The sequence below is a fragment of the Haliaeetus albicilla genome, chromosome 26 (genome assembly GCF_947461875.1).
Source record: "Haliaeetus albicilla chromosome 26, bHalAlb1.1, whole genome shotgun sequence".
NCBI lineage: Eukaryota > Metazoa > Chordata > Aves > Accipitriformes > Accipitridae > Haliaeetus > Haliaeetus albicilla.
This window is the reverse complement of record NC_091508.1, coordinates 6,877,509-6,893,746: the sequence shown is the minus strand read 5'-3', so window position 1 is coordinate 6,893,746 and position 16,238 is coordinate 6,877,509. Positions and strand designations below refer to the sequence as shown.

Sequence of the window (16,238 nt, the reverse complement as noted above, 5' to 3'; positions counted from 1 at the left end):
CCTGGGACGGGGATTTTTAAAGGGAATATAAACCTGGAAATAGTTAAGGATGTGGATTGCCCCAAACCTGGCTGCTCTTCAGAGCAAAACCAACCCCTGCCTGTTTCTTGTCTCGCCCCGAACAGCGACGGTTGTCTGATGAGATCGACAAACTGAGGCTGGAGGTCGATCAGCTCAAGACCAGAAGTGGGACGTTTGTGGAGAGTGTGCACGCAAGGTAAGGGCCACCTGCCAAAATCTTGCCAGCCCGTACATGCCCTGCTTGCATCCTGCACCCATGGCTTTTGGAGCATTTTGCTTTCAGGGCCCCACAATGCTGTTGGCATGAGGCAATTCTGGTTTCACCAAGCCTCTGTGTGGGACTGCAGGGTGGTTCATCACAGCAGGGTCGGCTCTGGCTGTGCTGTCCCCCACGCAAATCTGTGCTGGCATGAGACATAGACCATTGAGAACAGCCCAGCCCAACTGAATGGCCCAAAGTTTACTGTTCTAAGGACGAAAAACCACTGGGCATAATTTCTTTTTCTGCATAAAGGGCTTAGGGCTTAATTTTCTATGAAAGCTAGATGTTCCCCAAACACCTTTGTCCCCTGCAGTGCGCTGGGGATGGGCTGGTGGAGAAGGAGGAACCTCTTTTGAGGTGTTGCCGGCAAAGGAGAATGACACACACCCTCCTCCCCTTTTTTCCCCTCCTCTCTACAATGGTCCTCCCACACCCTTTCATTTCAAGTCAGCGGGGAGTTGGGGACGTGCCAGCCCCGAGCCTCAGGAGGAGAGGTGAGTCCATCAGGTCTCAGCCTCCGGCACTGACTGAGGTACCCAGCACTGCTGCAGGAAACCAAGGGGTTGGAAAAGGAGGGTGCCAGCACGACATGCACTCCACTGCATTGCTGCAGCTGCCTGGGAGACCACATCCTCTCCTGAGCACTTTTGATGTGGGTTAGAGACAGCAAGGGATCAATGAGAGTGACCACCAGTGGGGAGAATTCACCTCTCAGGAAGGCTGGAAAAGATGGAAAGGAACCGGTGTAACCAGCTTCAAATCTCTCAGCAGCTGTGGCAGAGAGGAGAAGGCCTGGAGGCCCCGTATCTGTTGTGAAGAGAAGAAATGGGGAGAGTGAGGAAGAGCTTGTGAGGATGAAGGATAGCTGAGTGCCAGAGGAGTGTCTGGAGCATGTGTGGGACCTCTTTGTATGGATCTATAAGAATAGCATGGATGATTTTTTATTTTTTTTATTTCTTGGAGGAAAAATCAGCAGAAAGCTTGAGTTACAGAGGCCAGAATAATCCCTCAGCTGAAATGTCAGCTTTTGTTTAAGGTGCCTTTATCTGTTTTTAGCGCGGGAGCAGCTTGTCAGTGGCTCCACAGCTTAAAACCCCTTGAAACTTGGGCTGTGCCTTCGTCTGCAAACACCAAGCTGACGCTGAGCCAAGCTGCTCAGTTAGTGGTTTCATCTGGGTTTGGTGGGATGCTGGGTTGGGGCCCTAGATCCGTATCTGCACTGGAAACTAGACCCACCATGGTGGAAAAACACTGATCTGTCTTGGACAACTGCTTTCGTCATCTTAAATCAAAAAAACCTTATGCCTCCTGTGGCCATGCATATAGGGAGTAATGACCCCGTGCTCCGGGAAGGCACTTTGCTCAGCTGCATGGTTGGGTCTTCAGGGTGAGGAGGAGCAACCAGGCAATGTGGAGATATGCAATGAGTACCACTAGCGGCAAAAAGTGGCCTCATGTCCAACAGCAGCCGCTGTGTTGCTCTGCCTAGCATGGAGACCTGTGCCCTAGCGTGGGGGAGGAGGATGAAGAAGTCCCAGCTGGTTTCTTCTAGGAGATCCCAAAAGATGCTCATGTCCCCGCACCTGGAAGATCTGTTTCAAATGGGATTTTATTCATCAGGGGTTTTTTTCATGCAAATGTTGAAGAAAACATAAAATGAAGGAGAAAAGCTCCCCGGCTGGCCCCTCTTCTGTACCATGGGGATGGAGAAGACAGGCACAAGACGTGCTGTACATATTGGCAGATTCAAGCTGTTCTCGAGACGGAAGGACAGGAGGGGACCGTTCAGCCCACGGCTTCACAGCAGACCTACTGCGCAGGGTGGTTTTGGCCAGAACTGGCTGGATGCCCCAGTGGATACTGCAGCAAAGGGGGAGGTAGCAGCAGGGTAGGGCCCAGGGCTGAGCTTCCTACAGTCTGTGAGCACATCTCCAGACCCAGCGTCAGAGGAATGGGGCACCTTTTTATGGAGTCTGGTTTTGCATCATTTCATGCAGAGCAGGCAAGCATCACTGGTGTGGGCATTCCAGAGTGGCCTCATCCTCCTCTGTTCTGAGCAAGCCTGGGCTGCAAGGGGAGCAGCCTGGGGATGAGGGCATCATTGCCTGGAGCAATGTCCACAACAGGGTTCTTTCTCCCCAGGTCCCATATGGGCAGCACCACAGACCTGCGCTTCCCACTGAGTGCCGTGGTCCATGCCCCGGCCGAGCCCTTTGGGACAGCTCCGGGCCTGCCTCGGGCACAGAAGGGCCGATTTGCTGCTCGACGAGAGGAGACAGCCAAGGTAACCAACTTCATGCCAGCATGGGGTCAGAGTTGGGGTTGGGGTCTCCTGCCTTGCATGCTGGTCTCATGTGTCCTTGATTTGAGGACATGGGGCAATTTTCTTCACATAGTGTGTGGACAGGAGTAACATGGTAGGAAGAGTTTCCCATTGGGGTTGCATTGAGGTGTGACTGTTGCGTGGAGGTCTCCAGTTTGGCTTTGGAGACATGGGAATGCTGTGTAGGACCAGCGGACCTTGTTCCCTCAGGACTGGGAGCAGGCCCAGGCAGGCAGCGTCCTGGCCACGGGGCCTCATGCCTTCGACAGCGACCCTGAGATCTCTGATGTGGATGAGGATGACCGCGAGACACTATTCAGCTCCATGGACGTGCTTTCCCCTGGTGGGCACTCGGATGCCCAGACGTTGGCCATGATGCTCCAGGAGCAGCTGGATGCCATCAATGAGGAGATCAGGTAACGACCATGGCCAAAACCCACCACTGCCTTGCTCTGAAATGGCTCCAGGGGGGCAACAAACTGCCAGGTGGTGGAAGGAGGCTCTGATGCCCTAAAATTGAGGTCTTGATCCAGCTTCAGCCAGGGAAATGGCTCCAGGACATCCAGCCACAGGGCTTGGTCCTTCCTGCACGTGGTTCCTTGTCCTTCAGCTGCACCAGTCCTGGCTCACAGAAAGGATCATTATTTTTTAAAAAAGTCACCCGTGAATATTAAAAGAAATCGTGGCGTGTCTCAGCTCTGGTTTATGGGCATCCTGAGGGATCTTGCTGCCATTCCTGGAGATCAGGGGCTTGAGTCACAGCACCCAAGGTGCATTTCCCCAGGGTAGGGAGATCCTATGGCTGGGAGGTGTGAGATGACTCCCCAGAAAGGTGGGGAGCCCTGAGCCCTGAGCCCCACTGCTCCCCCAGGATGATCCAAGAGGAGAAGGAGTCCACTGAGCTCCGCGCGGAGGAGCTGGAGACCCGCGTCACGAGCGGCAGCATGGAGGGCCTCAACCTCACCCAGCTCTGCAAAAGGGCTTCCATCCCCACCTCGCTGACGGCCCTGTCCCTGGCCAGCTCGTCTCCACCGCTCAGCGGCCGCTCCACCCCCAAGCTCTCCTCCCGCAGTGCCGCTCAGGACCTCGACCGCATGGGGATCATGACATTGGTGAGGAGGCACATGGGGTGGATGGGGGGGCTGGACAGGGTGTGGGGTGGTAGCGATGCCCTGGCATCTACATGGGTGTGCGGGAGGGTGGTATGGAACGGGGGTGCCCGTGTTTGCTGTCTCCCAGCCTGGCACGCCTGGCCCCGGGACTGTTCTGCGGGGGGGTTTCTCCATTAACTGCCCCCCTTTCTGTGTCTCTCTCGCTTTCCCCCTTGCAATCAGCCCAGCGACTTGAGGAAGCACCGGAGGAAACTGCTAGTGAGTGGCTCCCATCCCGTTGGTTTTTGTCCAAGCCCCTTTTCCAGCCTGCTCCTGGCTTTGTCCACACCAGGTCAGGGTGCAGCAGGCGCGGGATGGAGCTGGGGACCCCAGGGACTCAGTAGAAGGATCATGGGGATCCTGTAAGGTGCTTAAAGATGTGCCGGCTGGCAGCCTGGGGGGTCTGGCAGAACATGGGGAGGTTCAGAAAGCCACTGGGTCCTCAAATATTGTGTCCCCTCCGGCGACAGGGTGTCTTTGGGACATTCCCATCTGTGCTCCTCAGAGCCCTCTGCTGAGGGCCAGCAGCTTCTGTCCCCACACCCTGACCTGGACCATGGGGCTGCATCCTCTCTCCTCCCTATTCCCAGGATCTTGGCCATATGGCCACATCCTCCCCATCTGCTTGGGCATCTCGAGCCATTGCCAGAGCTCTAGTTCAGGCCAATCCTGGAGCGTGGCAAAGCCTCAGGGCCCTGGTGGCTCTTTTGGCCATGCCTCCATGGAGCAAGAGAGAGGCAGGCAGCAGGGCAAGGATGGAGCTGGGCTTTGGCCACCCAGCCTCATGGCTTCTCTGCTTGTTCAGTCACCTGCAGCTCGGGATGAAAGCCGAGAAGATAAAACCACCATCAAATGTGAGACATCCCCCCCATCCTCACCCAGGACATTGCGGCTGGAGAAGCTGGGCCACCCTGCGCTAAGTCAGGAAGATGGGAAGAGGTATGTGGAGCACCCTTTGGATCTCACACCAGTGCCTGCTCTGTTGGTTTGAGGATTTACATGGGGCAAGTGTGGGATTGTGGGACGGTCTGGGGTTTGCCACAGCTTGTGCGCTGCTCGGGAATAACCTAAAGGCTTTGCTGTTCCTCTCCCTCCTCCATCCCCAGCTCGCTGGAGGAGCAGGCCAGCAACCCCAGCAGCAACAGCAGCCAGGACTCCCTGCACAAGGGCTCCAAGAGGAAGGGGATCAAATCCTCCATCGGGCGCTTGTTCGGGAAAAAAGAGAAGGGTCGCTTGATTCAGCTGAGCAGAGAAGGGGCCACGGGGCAGGGTCCGTGAGCAGCCCTATTCCCATCCGTGCCGGGCGGGCGTCCTCTTGGGCCAGGCTCTCTGTACGCCTCATGGCACTGTCTGGCTTTGGGGTGCTGTTGGGGTGACAGGCGGAGGAGCAGGGACACCCCTGCTGTTTTGGGGATGTTGGGGCCCCTGGCTCCGGGCTCCCTGCAGCTTCAGGGCAGTTGGATCCTGATGCTTTCTGCCCTGTGGCCTTTTCTGGCATGAGCGTAGTATCGGTCTTAATGCTCTGCAAGAGCTGCAGTGAGGATAGTGACCCCCCATCACTGTATCTTATCTTTAATGTCCCCAAATCTGCTTCCCTCCCCATGGGACCTTCTTGATTTTGCACAGCCCTTTGGTGGGAGCTGCTTTTCTACTCCTAAATCCTTTACTGCTTTGATGTTGAGCATCTTGAAACAGGAGGGATGGCAGGCAAGGATCCCCTTGGGCTTCCCAGGGATGCAGTGGAGCTGTGGGGGTGGGGTGGAAATGGAGACTCACCTCCTGTGCTGCGATTGTGCATCCCCAACACCCTGGCATGGGGACTGTGGCAGTGCCCACCCTGACCCTGGGGGATGTCATGCTGACCTTGGGGACATCACACTGACCAGAGGATGTCTTGCCTGCCCAACAGTGCTGCTGACCGACATGGAGGTGGGCATGCAGGACCCTCTGGGACTTGGCAAGCTGGGTGCTCAGGCTGAGAAGGATCGGCGCCTGCGGAAGAAGTGAGTGAACTTCCTTCCCTGCCCCAGCAAGAAAATGTCCTGCCTGATGGCTGAGAAGCCATGGCATGGGACTGGGAATTGTTGGAAAGGTTTCTCCTCTTCACCCTCTCTTGAGCCCTTTTAGCTCCTTTATTGCTTTGCTGCCACCTAGTTCTTACATGACCTTTCAAGAGCTGTTTCCTTCCCCACAAGCCCCCAATAAATCACTCTTCCACTTCTGTTCCCTCCAGGCATGAACTCCTGGAAGAAGCTCGGAGGAAAGGATTGCCCTTTGCTCACTGGGATGGCCCCACTGTTGTCTCCTGGCTGGAGGTGAGGCAGAGCACGCCCGTGCATCATCCCCATGCACCAATGGCTTTGCATTTGCCGCCGGTCTGTAGTGTGCTCCCTCGGCAGCAGTACAGCAACCCACAGTCCCACCATGCTTGGTCCATGCACGTGGTTGGTGGTTGCAAAACCTGGGGGAGCAGAGCAGATCCCCAGATCCCTCACAAAGTCTGTAGAGTTGTGGTTTGATTAGAGCTTTGAGTTGAAAGGCTCAGTGGGTGCTCTTTCCCTGTGCTATGTCCATCAGATATAGGGATGCTGGGCTGCCCGCTGGCCATCTGTACAAGGTACAAACAAAAAAGGAACCCCATGTGGGTATCCAACTTCGATATTGAGCTTCAGACAGGATGGCCTTGATCCTGCCAGAGGAAGTTAGGGTAAGTCAACCAGGCAGTCACTGGCTTTGCCCTGTTTTGGCAGCTCTGGGTGGGGATGCCGGCCTGGTACGTTGCTGCTTGCCGAGCCAACGTGAAGAGCGGAGCCATCATGTCGGCCCTGTCCGACACCGAGATCCAGAGGGAGATTGGCATCAGCAATGCGCTGCATCGCCTGAAACTGCGTCTGGCCATCCAGGAGATGGTCTCGCTCACAAGCCCCTCGGCACCACCCACCTCACGGACGGTAAGTGCTCCATGCTACAGCCCCCCTCTTCCCCCTGCTCCATGGGGCAGGACAACACACTTGTTGCCCTCCTTTCCCTGGCTCTTTGGGACCACAGTGGTCCATAGGTCACCAGGGAGTCCCAGTGTTACAGGCAAGCACGGCCATGAAGGGGGTGACATTACCTCACGGACCGGTCAAACCACCAGACACTTGTCCTCAGGCACAAAGATAATTTACAGCTATCAAGTGTGAAGAGCTTTCCTGTTAAGGCACCAGCGAATGCTCTTGTCCTCACACTCAGAGGTTGTCAGCAAGAGGCTGACCCTGCTGAGCAGCCTGCAAAGAGGAAAGCTTAGGGACTGTCTGCCCTGGAGAGGATAAAATCCCATCCAAACAGCATGTGTGTGATTTACAAGGGCCAACTCGGTTATGCACAGCCATTTTCTCAATCATTTCAATACAAGCCTTTTCCTGGGACCGTGTGAAATTCCTGGGGCAAGTCAGAGCAACTGCAAATCCCAGTCTTGCCCTGGATAGGACATGGAGTGGATGGAGGGATCATGTCCCCAGACCCCTCAAGAGGTTAATCGTGCCCCAGTAATGCCAAGACACATCTGTAGAAAAGCAGCCAGCAGAAAGAAAGGCCCCAAGCATGCTGTGTGCCCCTGAGATGGCCATGGCTGGGGTCACTGCTGTCAGAGACAAGCCTGCAGGCTCCGTGATCATAACGCCAAAGTATAAAGGCAGCCAAAGGGCCCGTGGTCCTTGCTGTGCTCTCCGTGGCTGTATGGAGAGCCCAGGGTCCCTACGGGCAGTGAGGTGCCACCAGGCTGAGCTGCAAGGACACTGTGAGAACTCCACAGTACAGCTCCAAGCGCCAGGGTGGCCTGATCCTCCATCAGCCTGAGCTGAGCTTGTTTCCAGCACGGTTGTGAACTGAGGCAACAGCTCCATGGTGGTTTACCCTGACCACTCTGCTCTTTTCTCTGCAGTCCTCTGGAAACGTCTGGGTCACACATGAGGAGATGGAGAACATGGCGACTTCCACCAAGACGGTGAGGCTGACCAGCCCCACTGCTGCTGCACAGCATATCGGTTACCGAGCTGAGCTCCAGGCGTGCATTAATGTGCTAAACCCCGGGAGGGAAGGGGATCTTTGCTGCGTCTCATGTGTCAGCTCTTGGCCAGCACCATGCACCTGTTTAGAAACCATCTTTCAACCTTTAATATCCCAACAATTTCTAAAACTGGCTTAAAAACCATCAGATGTATTTTCCTTTGTCAAGCCCCTGTGGGTTTTGCTGGGTTTCTAGAGTAGTTTGTCGGTTGTGAGTTAGAGGAAAGAAATGAAAGAAAAAAAACAAGAGTCATCTCAAGATAGATGCATGAGAGCACCCAGAGGAGTCACAGTGTAATCTCCTATTGACCTTAGCACACCCAAATATTGTCCCCACTGTGTCCCTACCACTGGCTGAGAGCATGGGGTCCCTCAGAGGGATGTGGCTGTGCTCCCAAAATCTCTGGCTCCTTTGGAGAGGTGCAGTCCTGCAACATCTGCAACTTGATGACCCTATGCCCATATGTCAGAGCAGGGGCAGCATTTTGGATTTGTTGTGTGAATTAGCCATTTTATTGAAGTTTTTGTCTGCTGGTTGAGTAGCACAGACCTGTAACTGGCAGGTGCCTTTTGGGGAAGGAGAGCTCTGAGTTACAGCAGGGACATGACACTTTCCCTTGGCAGGTTTTGCAAGGTTGAGCAAAACCAACATGGCTTGACAAGGGAGGAAATAGCTACAAAATTGGCAAATTGGGTTGGGCAGCCCCTCTTGGCGGTGTGACCCAGGAGCTGAAACTTAGGTTTCTCTCTGCATCTGTCTTTGGGGGACCCAAGAACTACCCATATTTCCCAGGAAAGATGTATGAGCCCCAGTGTCTGTGCCATCTCCAGCCCAAGGCCCATGAGAAAAGCCTCACCCTGTATCCTCCTTATTTGTCTGAGAGATGGGGTGAAACCCGAACCCAGAAGGGTCAGGGTGTCCCCAGCACCCTGTCAACAAGGCTGAGCTCCCCAAGCCGTGCAGCCATAAGACCGACCCCCATCCCCTCTGGGTCACGCCATGCCAAGGGATCCCATGCTCAGCACGCCTGGCACATGCTTTCATGGTGCAGGGCCGCCGGGTACTGACTTTACCTGTCCTTTCTATTGACATGCCGCATATGTCACACTTAGGACACAGAGGAAGGCAGCTGGGCACAGGTGAGGTCCCCGTGTCACCCTTTTCTGCGGGCGGTATGTGGGGTGGTTATGGGAGGGAGAGCAGGACACCCCAGAGATGAGCTTGGGGCATCAGTATTCGCCAAGTTCTTGTTGGAGTCTGAACCTGCACCCTGTGGTTGCTCCTCTGAGCCATCTTTCAAGTACAAGGCGGTCCTCTTTGGACCTTGCATCAAGCAGTGTCCTCTGCTTCAGGCAGAGTGAATTTTTCTGGGACCTTCTCTGTAAGATACAGATTCTGTGTTAAAAACCCCCACCTAAGAGTCATCAGCCACCCTGCATGGGAGGCAGGTTTCTAGCTGTACAGACATTTAGTTTTCACCTTTTTTTTTGCCCCAAGTTCAGGATATAGACCATTTTCATGAACTGACAAGGTGGGAGGAAGGAGTCCTGCTTGGATCCATCTCTTCTGGTTTTATCACTCTCAAATGTTTTACTTTTCTTTTGGTGGATTTTATTTCATTTTTGGACCTCGAATCAGCTTGCAGTGAAAGTGACTGGATGTTTTTCTGCCCCAAACTGACCTTTTTTTCCATTTTGAAGTCATGAAGTAGATCTTTTGGTGATTTCTAAGCTTCTTAAAAATCAGTTGGGAATGCACTGAAGTCTGTTTCTTAGTTAGTTGTTTCATCTTTCGTGAATGTGGTTTTTCTGGAAGAAGCTTGTCATAAAGTCCAACTATCCCTTATGCTTGCTTTTTGGCTACTGCTTGTCTCCTTGGGAGACGTCAGTAGGACACAGACCATGGCCAACAGGACTGTTCCCTCCAGCACCTTCAGTACAAACTAGGATTAAACTTCTCTGGCCCAGGTTTGGTCCTCAGGCTGTAGCACTGAACTGGGAGTCTGCAGCTCTCCTGGGAGCCTGCAGCTCCACCAAGCCCTGGTTTCTCCCTAGCTTCTCCATTTGCTTCTCCACAGACACTGGCCTATGGGGACATGAACCATGAGTGGATTGGGAATGAGTGGCTGCCCAGCTTGGGTCTCCCGCAGTATCGCAGCTACTTCATGGAGTGTCTTGTTGATGCACGGATGCTGGACCACCTCACCAAGAAAGATCTCAGAGTGCACTTGAAGATGGTGGACAGCTTCCACCGGTGAGTCCTCTCCTTTGGGAGGTGCCTGGCTTGCAGAGTCTGGACATGGAGCAAAGGATGGGGCAATTTGAGGGATTCTCCCTGTCTTGGCCAGTCCTGGTACTGGAGGATGGCTCTTCTAGGCTAAACTCAACTATGTGGTCTGGGGCAGCTCATATGGGCAAATGTTCTCCTTCATCACACTCCTTGCAGCAAAACTGCAGAGGACCAAGCCTTCTTCTGGCTGTGGAGCAAACCATGGGAAAAATAAAGACTTGTCCCACCTGGTACCCCACTGGCAGGCAGAACAGTCATCTGCCAGCAGCCCAACTTCGAGAAGGCTTATGCTATCTCAACCACCTTGCTCAAGCACCAGTATCCAGCCCTGTTATGGGGTACCACCATCTACCCTGACCCATGGGGCTGTGTCCTTGGGCCTGCCAGGGCCCTCCCTGCTCTGGGGATGAACCCTTCAGCCTGGAGTAGCCCCCATGGGCAGGTTCCCCCTTCCCTCTCCAGCCACCAAGCACAGAGTACTGTTATTTGGATCCATGTGCTCTCAGGCAGGTAGAACAGGGTAAAACTGATGGAGTGGGGAATTACCATGGAAGGGAGGGACATTCCCCATTTGCCAGCTAAGATCTTCTCTGTGGGTCGTGTCTGTCCTGACCCAACCTTGAACTGAAGCGTCCTTTGGGCACATGGAGAGCGAGCAGGGAAGTGGGTCTCTCCGCGGGTCCCTCTAAGCCACCTGCCCCACAATGCTGAGCCCTCCTGAGGGGTGGGTGACATCTTGTGTCCTTGCAGCACCAGCCTGCAGTATGGCATCATGTGCCTGAAGAGGCTCAACTACGACCGCAAAGAGCTCGAGAGGAGGCGAGAAGAGACACAACACGAAATCAAAGGTAGCAGCTGCATACACGATCCAGCTCTGGAGAAGGAGATGAGAAACAACCCAAGAGATGCCCAGTGATGGTCTCTCTCCTATCCCTTATTTTTAACACAGCATTTGCTTAGGGAAGAACGTTATTTCTGAGGAACCATGCCCACAGGGCTGTTCTTCTGGGGGGGACCTCTCTGCAGTATTTCCCCAACAGATTGCTCCAAGTGCATTTGTGCAGCTTACCCCAGTCAGGCATGAGGAGGGAGGAAGGGTGTCAAGACAGAAAAGATCCAGTCTGAGCATCAGATCATCTTCTCCTGCCCATTTCAGATGCTCAGGACAGCCCCCAGCTTGCTCAGCCTCCCCTTCCTTGTTGGCTGTCCTGAGATTCCCTGCACATCTGGCTGCTGCTTAGATTACATCTCATTATTGATAATGCCCCTAATTACACCAGCAGCCGTGGGTTCTTAGGATTCATTTTCACAGTTGTTTTCTGCCTGTTATTTCAGCATTTAGTTTGGTAAATTGAAGTGAGCTGTTCTGGCACTTGAGCACCCAGTATTGCTGCTGGCTCAGGAAGGAGAGTCCCAGGATCAGCCTGGGGCAGTACGAACGGACTTCAGGACATCATCAGGTCCCTGCAAAACCAAGAGCGTGCTTTGAGCTGGCCCTGAGACATGCCCTTGCTCTTTTGCAGATGTGTTGGTGTGGACCAACGACCAGGTCATTCACTGGATCCAGTCCATCGGGCTTCGCGAGTATGCAAACAACCTTGTCGAGAGCGGGGTGCACGGGGCGCTCCTGGCCCTCGATGAAAACTTTGACCACAACAGTCTGGCGCTCGTGTTGCAAATTCCCACGCAGAACACGCAGGTAAGAGCAGCATCCTTGGGGGATTTTGGAGGAGGGTGGCCAGCATGAGACACAGCTGTGGTGTGACTCTACCAGTCCCACCAACTCAACTCTACCTTTCAAAGCAGAGGACTCAGATGGCACGTGGGCTTTTTCTCTGTCGTTCTCAGTCTTTCCTTGGATGGGAGTTTGTGCTGGAAACTGTTTCCATCGACAAGGAATGCTCATTTTTTGTTAATTTCAGGCTCGACAAGTGCTGGAGAGGGAGTTCAACAACCTGCTCGCCTTGGGCACAGATCGGAGGCTGGACGATGTGAGTACCAAATCTCTCCTGTGTCCAGATCATGCTGAGCGCCTGTTCTTGTGCAAGACACAGGAGAGGCAGGACCTCTGCTCTCTCCCTCCTTGTCCAGTGGTGTCAGATAGTGCATCACAGGCTCTCTAGAGCAGTCACATGAGCAGTGTTAGTGGAATAAGCTAAAACTATTAGACAAGGCCCCGAGGAACGTGCTGCCAGGCTGTGGAGGCAGGTGAGGAAGAGTCTTGTGCATCATTTCTAGCCTCATGCTCAGTGGGCTGAATTTCAAGTAGGCTTACCTGGCTTTCTTTGCCAGCTGCTTTCATATTGCCTTTTAGAGTCACAGATGTTGTGGGCATGACACATCTGCGGCAGGTAAAGCTGGTGGGTTAGAGATGCCCCGTTAAGCAGCCAGAAAACTGTTCAGATTGAGTCACTGAAGGTGGGAATTCATCTAGATCTCTCCTATGTATAGCTTTCCTCCATGAGATATGATAGCAGAGCCAGTCAGGGCTCTCTTTAGAGCACAGAGAGAAGCAGGCTCTTCCAGATGCCATTATCTGGCCAAGGTTAGATGCATCCCTTGGGATCTTTACTGGGGCTTGCGTGTTGATGTCTCCAAGGCATCTTTGCAGGCAGGCTGGAAAGAAGAGATAGGCAAGCTGGAAAGGATAAAGCCTATGTCATGGGATCCCGGAGAGGTCTGCTATGTCCTTGGCCCAATTTGATCACACACTTCTGCACTGAGTTGGTCTCCATGTACAGGCACACCCTTGTTAGGTGGAAGGTTAGCTGGTATCTCACAGGGGCAGAAGGTCCTGCTGCCACTGATGCTGGGCCCATAACCTGCTCTTCCCTCACAGGGTGATGACAAGACTTTCCGTCGAACCCCATCCTGGCGAAAGCGCTTCCGCCCACGAGACGTTCACAGCATCAACATGCTCAGCGGCTCAGCCGAGACACTGCCCGCCGGCTTCCGCGTCACCAGCCTGGTGCCCCTGCCCCCTCCATCCGCCCCTGCCAAGAAAATGCCCCCAGAAGGTAGGTCACCCCCTTCTCCCCAGGGTCCTCTCCCAGCCCTGCTCAGACCTCATGGTGAGTATGAGGAACAATGTGCCACCAGGAGAGGAGAGGCAGAGGGGCTTGCTGATCGCCTGCAATGCTGAATCCATGTCATCCTTGAGCCGTTGTCTGCTGTAAATGTTTTTTTCAGGAGGGTTATTTCAGACTCTGGTTTGGTGTGCGATTTCTTTGTTTCAAACCTCCAGGACAAGGGATAGGGCTGGATTGGAGCATGACATAGGGATATGTGTTATTCACCCTGGGTTTGGCATCCAGGTCAGAGCCTGTTGGGGTAGCACTGGGGGCTGTCAGGAAGCAGCAGCCCAGTCTGGGCCAGTCTTGTTCATCCCCAAAGGGACTTAATTAACCAGCTCAATTCAGTCCGAGTGCTGCTGAGCAGCCACTCTCCCAGGGCTGGTAGGCACCTGCTTTGACACGCTTGCTGCCTGTGCTGCTGGCTGTCGTGTGTTTTAGCTGAGCACAAATATCCTGGGCTCTGCCCACCACCACATGACATGACTCCTTTCTACAAGGTATCTTGGTCCCTTGTGTAGGGAGGCAAAAGCTCCAGCCAGGTCACCCCAGTTTGTCCCCTGGACCAGGCACCCTGGTCCCACTGTCCCAAGTCACCTGCCATATCCCCAGTGGTGCAGAGCTGGCTTCAGCAGGCTTAGAAATGAATGTGTGAATGAGAATTAGAAAGTTAGGCTTTCACTTTCTGGCTTCAAGCCCCAGGCCCAGCTCTCCTCCTGTCTCCAGATTTGCTCAAATTTCAAAGCTTTCCATCCAGCAGTTTGGGTCAAACTTCTGTTTGACCTTTTCTACCCTGACCCTTTCTGGCTGAGGACAATGAAACCTGGGACAAAATCCCTAGGTCTGATAGCACCCAGACGCTGGTAGTAGGGTGCTCACTGCCCAAGAGTAGGGACGGCAAGCGGCAACTTTCCAAATACCCTGGAGTCTTGGGAGCATCAGAGCTGGCCAAACATGCCTCTTTCTTTGACCCTCATCTTCATGTGGCTTCAGTGCACAGATGCTGCCTAATAAATGTTTTGGTGGGAAGCCGAGGGCTGATTGGAGCAGTCACTAATTGCATGCTCTGCTCTTTGACTGACTTCCAGTTGGTGCCTCTGGGTCGCCAAGGCTGGAGACCTCTACAGTCCGGACATACTCCTGCTGAGGGTCAGTGTGACGGGAACCAGCCCAGCCCTGGGTAAGTGCAAGGAGGACTGAGGCCTCAGAGCTGGATGGGGACTGAGAGGAGATCACGAGGCCCAGTGTCCTCTGCCCAGCATCACCCAGGCAGGGTGTCTGACTTCACCAAGGTTTGCCTTGCCATGGAGGACCATGGAGATCTCAGTGGTGGGGGAGCAGCCCACTGCTGCCTGAGGCTTACAGGACCCTGAGATAATGCAGAAGGGATGCTCAGCATCCCAACCACATGTGGTTTGTCCAGTCCCTGGACAGACAGCTCCACTGGGGACCCCAGAATGCCATCCTAGATAGGGGGGTCCCATTGGGGTGAGGGAAGGATAGTCAAGCACTTCAGAGAGGCTCCTGGGATCCTCCTGTACCCTAGGGCATGGTTCCCCCATGCCAGGAGTATTCATTACCAACTCTGTCTGGGTTTGTTGGCCTGTGGGTGCACGGGTGGAGATGAGCTGCCATCCTCACTGGGCCTTTCCCACTTCGTTTCTCAGCACATCCCCACTATCCGTACGGCCATGTGCTGGCTGCCTTTCAGGACAAGAGCCCAGCCTGCGCCTGCTCCTCGGCCCAAACCAACAGACGCTGCAGTCTTGCTGCTGTGGACCGAAAAGGATGCTCTCCCTTCTGCTTGTGCACCCCACTGCTTCCCCTGGCTCCCCGTGGCTCCCACCTGTGGCTTGTCTCCCACCTCTCCCCACGCTGGCCGGGCTACAGATGCACTCACTGGGTGCCCACTCCGTTGCTGGCAGAAGTGTGGTGCAATCCGGCAGAGCAGCAGAGACACCCCAAAAGGGCTGCGATATCTGGAAACCTTTCTCCTGCCTGGTTCATGTTGCCAATACGCCATGGGCTGCTGCACTGACTTGCCCAAGTTCTTGGCATCAGGGATGCTGCTGCCCACAGGACTCAAAGCCAAGGAAGATTCAGGCTCGTGAAAATCCTCATGCTGGGGTGGCCAGGCAAGGAGCTGCTGGCAGGGAGGGCTGGGGCCACTGCTGGGGTTGGTGCTGCATGGCATGGAGCAGGGACTGGCCATCATGGGGGCTAGGAGGGTGGCTGTCTGCCAAGGGGTGGGCAGGTGGGGTGCTGCATTTTAGGGTGCTGCCAGATGCCACGTAGGGGGGAGGCTGCGCCTGCACGGCGGGTCTACGAAGAGCTGCGTGGGGAAGGGCTGGAACCGCCCCATACGGCTTGCTGCCAGCTGGGACGGTACCCAGCACCCACAGGAGAGGGGGCCCTCCTTAGGTGCCTGGGGAGCCACGACGGGGGCACCCACCACCCTGAGACGTGCCCATCCCTTCCCCTCCGGGTGCAGAGGAGATGCTCTCCCCTCCTGCCTCCAAGCTATGGGCAGGGATCAATCCAGGAGGCTCTTAACTCGTCCCATTTCTTCCCTGTAGCGTAGGATCTCTTCGTCTCCTCATGCCACGTTTGCCTTGTGTGGCCCCTATTTCTGATGTGATATTTATTGATGGCTGGAATGACCTTATACTTATCATGTGCTGTCTGGAAGTGCAATATCTGAGAGGCTATACAGTCACGATGTCTTTTCGGTGTATTATTTGCCTAATACAGTATTAAATATTTTTTTAATTTGAAGAGTCAGTGAGCCCTTTATATCGATGCCCTATTTCTTTCATCATATTATTGGTACTGCATGGACTCCAAACCCTGGATCGGGTCAGGAAAGGATGTATGTGTGTTCCAATAAACAGGATTTTAAAACAGTGCTGGCTTGAGCCTTCTTTCTACAGTCCAAATTAAAAATATAATTAATCTTTAGCTCCCCTGAGAGTTTTTGGGGTACAAGGCTGAGCCCCAGTTGCAAACCAGTGACATCACTAGTCTCTGCAGGGCTGATTTAAGCATGGGACATCCAGTTCCCAATGCTAAG

General features: G+C 54.2%; 1 protein-coding gene across 6 annotated transcripts in view; it reads left to right on the top strand.

The window, feature by feature from the left end:
* The window catches only part of PPFIA4 (PTPRF interacting protein alpha 4), a 60,551-nt gene extending 44,480 nt beyond the window's left edge, over positions 1–16,071 (top strand). For 3 of the 6 annotated variants that reach the window (XM_069771949.1, XM_069771945.1, XM_069771951.1), the window contains 19 exons: positions 126–217; positions 2,426–2,567; positions 2,817–3,022; positions 3,478–3,718; positions 3,941–3,976; positions 4,563–4,696; positions 4,864–5,027; positions 5,667–5,760; positions 5,991–6,072; positions 6,508–6,708; positions 7,683–7,745; positions 8,921–8,947; positions 9,886–10,061; positions 10,848–10,945; positions 11,621–11,796; positions 12,020–12,088; positions 12,937–13,114; positions 14,257–14,348; positions 14,836–16,071. In XM_069771949.1, the coding sequence (XP_069628050.1) occupies positions 126–217; positions 2,426–2,567; positions 2,817–3,022; positions 3,478–3,718; positions 3,941–3,976; positions 4,563–4,696; positions 4,864–5,027; positions 5,667–5,760; positions 5,991–6,072; positions 6,508–6,708; positions 7,683–7,745; positions 8,921–8,947; positions 9,886–10,061; positions 10,848–10,945; positions 11,621–11,796; positions 12,020–12,088; positions 12,937–13,114; positions 14,257–14,315 (2,238 nt within the window). In that variant the 3' untranslated portion in view covers positions 14,316–14,348; positions 14,836–16,071. The remainder of the gene's footprint in view (positions 1–125; positions 218–2,425; positions 2,568–2,816; positions 3,023–3,477; positions 3,719–3,940; positions 3,977–4,562; positions 4,697–4,863; positions 5,028–5,666; positions 5,761–5,990; positions 6,073–6,507; positions 6,709–7,682; positions 7,746–8,920; positions 8,948–9,885; positions 10,062–10,847; positions 10,946–11,620; positions 11,797–12,019; positions 12,089–12,936; positions 13,115–14,256; positions 14,349–14,835) is intronic. The other 3 variants (XM_069771950.1, XM_069771947.1, XM_069771948.1) reach the window with 2 other exon arrangements.
* The last annotated feature ends 167 nt before the right edge of the window (positions 16,072–16,238 follow it).